The following is a 6,025-nucleotide window of genomic DNA, read 5'->3' as shown; positions in this document are numbered from 1 at the left end:
GTAAGAAAAACTTAACAAACATAACCACATAAACAGAGTAAGAACTTAACTGTAGAGTCCAAGAACTTTACTTAGCTAATTGTTAGTAGTATTGTAGTATGTTTAGTGTTATCTTTGTTACTATGGATTTTTGGTTCAGACCGGGAGTTATTTGGACACTCATAGTAGTACTTATAGATTTTCTAAGTTTAACCTATAGTTTAGGAATATTAAGTATAACCTAAGGTTTGATTAATGTGACTGATATTAAGGATTATATTATTATATTATAAGGTTTAGACATCAACCAATAGGATTTTAAGCACATGTTATGAATGGTAATTAAGGATTAAGTATTTTTGAGGATTAAATTAAATAAGGGTAAAGTTTGAATGTATTAGGGTCAGTCAGCAGCCTTGAGTACGTTGAGGGCTTAGTCAAGGCTGTTTACTCCATTCAAACTTAGCTAAAAATGTGTAAATTCGTGTTTAAATATTCAGCGTATGCCGATATATCGCAGCTATAGGGGGCGATATATCGCAGCATGTAGATACGGAAAACACGAATCGATGCACGGTCGCCTCGGGAACAAAGGTCCAGGCGATATATCGCCTATAGGGGGCGATATATCGCCTCCACCAGCATGTTTTCAAATACTTTTGAATTCTTTTCCTTTCAGCCATTCAAACTCCTTCAACAGTCCAGCATCTTTTGAACGAGTCTTCAGCCTCTGCTGAACGATTATTCAAATGATTTTCACCTAAAAAGCCATTATTTTTATTCAAGTAAAATCAAGATATTTTCATTCCCAAACTCTATAAATAGGACCTAGTACCCAGCCATTATTCACCATTTGCTCTAAGTTCAGAAGCTGCTAGTGTTAAGTGAGTGTGAGAGTGTAAACACCTGGTTTGGGGAAAAACTATAAGCTTAAACATCATAAGCTTATCAAACACTTTGGGAAGTGAGTTCTATAGTATTTCGGTGGAGGTTAGATTGATCTTGCAAATATTTGAGGTAACCAAAACTCTAGTTCCTTTCTGTATTATGTTTCCTTTCTCTTAGTCTTCTACTCAATTTCCTAACCTCATTCTTATTTTGGTTAGGGAATCCAAGCTCTTAAGCATATAAGTCGGTAAGTATGTTTTCTATGGTTTAGTCTTTCCATCTCTTTCATTTCATCTCCTTTCTTTAGACTTACTCTTGTTCATTATGGTTTTAGGAGTGTTCCAAAAGTCCCAACTCAGTCCATAATCCCGGTAACTTTGGTAAGGAAAATAGGCTAGAATCAATATGTTATGTGCTTATGTATCTATATGTTTTATGTTATTAAAAGTGTTATGATATGTATGCATGTTGTAGGCTTGGGCATATGACCCATATGACTAACAAGAACCCAAATGGGTTATGGGCATATGACCTACTTAGCTAGTAGGACCCCACTAATCCCATGGGCATATTCTTGTTTAGTCTATGGGACCCCAAGTAATAATGGCCATTATAATAAGTGTATGTTATATGTATTATGTTAAGTCTTTATGTTTTTATGAAATTATGTATGTGACTTTGTCTTAGATTTTCCTTGCTGGGCATTAGGCTCACTCCTTTCTGTTTATGTGCAGGAAAATAAGCTTAGAGGCGGTAAGATTCGTGGCGCTTGGAGGATGTGTATCGATGATGAATGGAGTCAAGGGGCCGAGCGTTATTCGATTCGAGGACGTAGTTTCGGTTTTATGTCTTTTATATGTATTTTCCGCACTAATTATGTAATGTTTTATTATTTTAAATTATGTTTTTGTTTTAAAGACAATTGGATCCCATGTCCTTTTTGGTATTTACTTTGTAAGTAACTCTTATTTTTATAAGTTACTTAATAAAATTATGGTATTTTCGCAAATGTAAGTTCTTTAAGGATTTTATGTATAGTTTCGTTTATGGTCCAAATAGTCTAGATTACTGGGTCATTACATTAACTAACTATAACTAGGCAGATAATCAATGAAGAATAGGATTCTGATGAAACCGAACCCTAACATAAAATTTTAGAACGTGCGAATGTCCTGGCAAACTTATGGTCATGCCTTATAACCAAAATTTGTATCATGAAAGTACAATAGCACACAAAAAATCCCAGAGCATACATACAGTCTTAACTCGTAACATACATACTTACTTACTCAGTCGTATAATAACATACATACTTACTTAGTGTTCTGGAGGAACCTTCAACATAGCATATTGTAACATATCTTAGCATAGTATAACATTTCTTAGTACATCTTAACATATTATACCATAGCGTCAATGAGTGTAAACTAGTTACAGCGGTTACCCAGACTCCTGGAAGAATTCGGCATACTTTCTTAATCATAGAGATTTGATTCCAGAATCAACTTACTTGCGTGTCATAGAGTTTAACACGGCTCTTATGTCACGAGTGTTAAGTTGAACTTCTTACATATTGTGGTGGCCAACCGACCTTAATCACATAGTCATCGATGGTGAACCAGATTCTCACTTAGTTCCTCGATGGCTAGCCGGAGTTCATAGTTGTCGCAATAGCTAGCCGGATGGCTTACCTTAGTCATGAGTATGCGAACCCTCTAGGACCACGGTCTTGAGTAAACCTTCTAATACTAGTTCAAATTATTAGCTTATAACTTAGTTATCTAAACTAGTCATTTATGTGTTGTAGCCAAACATATCATAATTTGTCTTACCCGGATTCCTTAGCACTTGCTTGTGGAAACCTTCTATACAGAAGTGAGCCTTCACGCTTAGATAACACTGTAGTGAAATCACAAAGTGATTTGGATTAAACTATGTCATATTCTTATAGTTAATATTCCATGATAGCTACATTAGATAAAGTTCTCTTAGAGGCTCTATACTGCCATTTCTCTTATACACTTACAGTGTATAAGACCTCAGTCTGCTATAAATGAAATTACAGTTTCCTGAGAAAAATTGTCCTTACCGCAACATGCACTCCGTGTTGGGCATTTTAATATTCTATCTCTACAAGACTCTCTCAATTGTATTATGCGTATTTTGGTTACTTATAAAAGAAGTTTTCAATGACTCTTAATCTTAGAAAATCACCCACTTTCTACTCAAGTACGGAGTTTACCATTTTCCATTCTTTACCCAAAAATATTGTGTTTCGACCTTGTACAAATTATTATCCATTAATGACAATACTTTTTTATTTATGGTTTTATAAAACCTAACTCCTATTTTTACCATCTTTAAATCCATACCCTAGGATCTCTATTATGCCATTTTCAAAAAGAAAGGGTAATTAGACCCCGAGTTTAGATAATGGGAAAAATGAATTCTCAATAACCTTAAACTATGTTATTGAAATTGGGTTTTGATCATTGGTGGGTCCAATTAATTATGCATTCGGTTACATCGGTGAAATATTGGATACAGGCAGGAGGGTGCTCAATGGGTCCTATTATTCCTACTCGCGGGATTCGGCAAGGGGATCCATTATCCCCCTATTTATTTATTCTTTGTGCCGAAGGTTTATCTGCCCTTATTAATAATTTTGTTCGTAAACAATTGATACATGGGTGTCGTGTTGCTAGAGGCGCACCCAGTATATCCCATATGTTTTTTGCAGATGATAGCTATTTGTATTGTCGTGCGATGGACAATGAAGCTATTCAAGTCTTAAACCTCCTCAAGTGTTTTGAAGGTGCCTCAGGCCAAAAGATCAATCTCTCTAAATCCTCTATCTTTTTCAGCAAAAATACCAAGGAGGATGTAAAGCTTCAGATTTGTTCCATCTTGGGCATGACGGAGGCCGATCCTCATTGTCTATATTTGGGATTGCCTAACACGATGAGTCGTTCTAAATCTGCTGTGCTTAGTTTTCTCAAAGATAAATTGAGGAAAAGGATAGAAAATTGGAACGGGAGATTTTTATCTCGGGCAGAGAAAGAAATTCTTATAAAAACAATAGCTCAAGCGATTTTGAATTACGCTATGAGTGTCTTTTTGCTGCCTAAAGGAATGTGCCATGAGTTGGAGCAGCTAATGTGTAATTACTACTGGAAGTCAAACTCCAAGCAAAGCAGGGGAATAAATTGAATGAGATGGGATCGCTTATGTGAACCAAAAAAATTTGGCGGTCTGGCTTTCGACGGTTACATGATTTCAATATTGCTCTATTAGGAAAGCAAGGGTGGAAACTCCACGTTCGGAAAGATTCGTTGGTCAGCTGTGTGTTTAAAGCTCGCTACTATCCTAAGAGTTCCTTCCTTGGAGCGGAATTGGGGAATAATCCTAGTTTCATCTGGAGAAGTATTATTGAAGCTCAAGAATTGATTCGAAAGGGTGGTTCAATGGCTGTTGGTTCAGGAGCAAACATTAGTATTCTTGGTGACCCTTGGATTCCGGATCATGATCAACCCTTTGTTCTATCTGTACATCCAGGTCTACAGGGGAAATCTGTAAACAGTTTGATGCAATCTGAGGTAAAAGCATGGGATGCAGATGTAATCAAGGACATGTTTACGATACGTGAACAAAACTTAATACTGAATATCCCCTTGTTTGAATCTATCATGGAAGATTGTTGGCATTGGAAGGGTGAGCATTCGGGAATCTATTCAGTAAAGAGTGCATATCGAATTCTTCAAGAGTTGAAAGGGGTGGTTCACAGAGACAATAACTCTGGTTTATGGAGGGATTTATGGAACCTAAAAATTCCACCTAAAGTGAAGGACTTTATCGGGAGGGCTGTTTCTAATTGCCTCCCAACTCGGTTCCAACTTGGCCATCGCAAGATAACCCTCCCTTCTTCTTTATGTCCAAGATGCCTGCGCTATGCGGAAACCATTCCCCACTGTCTGGTGGGCTGCTCTTTTGCCATGGCTTGCTGGCGATTTGCCGGACTACCAGTTGTTGCAATCGGGGACAATTCTTTTGGTGGGTGGCTGCAAGACCGTTTTCAAGTTTGGGGGGACGATATGAGACATAGGGCGATTATGGTGAGATGGGCATTATGGCAGGTTAGAAATGAGAAAGTTTGGAAGAATACAAGTAGGTCTGTGAAAGAAGTTATCATGTTGGCTAGAAGTAATTTTGATCAATGGAGATCTGCTCAGGATAAAACTTTCATCCCCTCTCTGTTTTTTATTCATAAAGGGGAAGGGGATGAGCATTGGTCCGCACCAGAGGGAAACAAAATCAAAATCAACGTGGATGCAGGTGTCTTTCCTGATCTCAACAAGTTTGGCTATGGTTGGGTGGTTAGGGATGCATCAGCTACTCTTATTAGTACTCATACAGCTAGCAAAGTAGGAAGTATTGACCCTATTCTCATTGAGGTGATTGGAGTAAGGGAGGTTCTGAGTTGTATTAAAGCTACTGAGCTCACCAATGTAGTTGTAGAGACAGATAGTTTAGTCACAGTTCAGGCCTGCAGAAGTCAGGTTAAGATGCACTCTATGTTTGGTTTCTGTATTGATGAGTGTAGGGCACTAGTCTCTAGTTTACATAATGTTTCTTTATGTTTTGTTAAGCGATCCGCCAACCGTGTTTCTCACCATTTGGCTCGAGCCTCATGTTTGAATGCTGGTTGCAGTTATTCGTTAGCTGCGGCACCAAATAATTTGATTGATGTAATTTTGCTTGATATGATTTAATGAAATTGCTGATTACCATTCAAAAAAAAAAAAAAAACCTTAAACTAATTTGGGATTTGTTAGATATACAAAACTTTAACTATTTTTTAAAATAACTTAATTTCCAATTCCAAACCTAACTTTTTCACCATTCATTTTAACATGATAAAAATCCGGCTTTTAAGCTCATATTCAATGTTAGGTTCTCTAGAAATTTTCAAGATTGGATCAAGATGCCAAAAAGTTCAAAACTTCTGTTTGAAAACACTTTTTTTTATATATTTTTAAAAGTGTAAACTCAAGCACTCATCTAGAACTATGCGAACATACAAATTATTTCTACAAATAGAGTTATTAGGGTACAATATAACCCGTTGGAAGTCAGACCACGAAAACTTGGCAGCATGCAT

The 6,025-nt window shown here is 36.9% G+C and overlaps 1 protein-coding gene across 1 annotated transcript; it reads left to right on the top strand.

The window, feature by feature from the left end:
• The first annotated feature begins 3,633 nt into the window (after positions 1-3,633).
• LOC133817861 (uncharacterized) lies at positions 3,634-5,636 on the top strand. Its single transcript, XM_062250482.1, has 2 exons — positions 3,634-3,682; positions 4,162-5,636. Exons 1-2 carry the CDS (start codon positions 3,634-3,636, stop codon positions 5,634-5,636), a joined length of 1,524 nt encoding a protein of 507 aa, XP_062106466.1.
• The last annotated feature ends 389 nt before the right edge of the window (positions 5,637-6,025 follow it).

The sequence above is a fragment of the Humulus lupulus genome, chromosome 1, assembly GCF_963169125.1.
Source record: "Humulus lupulus chromosome 1, drHumLupu1.1, whole genome shotgun sequence".
Taxonomy (NCBI): Eukaryota; Viridiplantae; Streptophyta; class Magnoliopsida; order Rosales; family Cannabaceae; genus Humulus; species Humulus lupulus.
The sequence above is the reverse complement of the archived record's forward strand: the minus strand, read 5'-3'. Positions and strand labels throughout refer to the sequence as shown.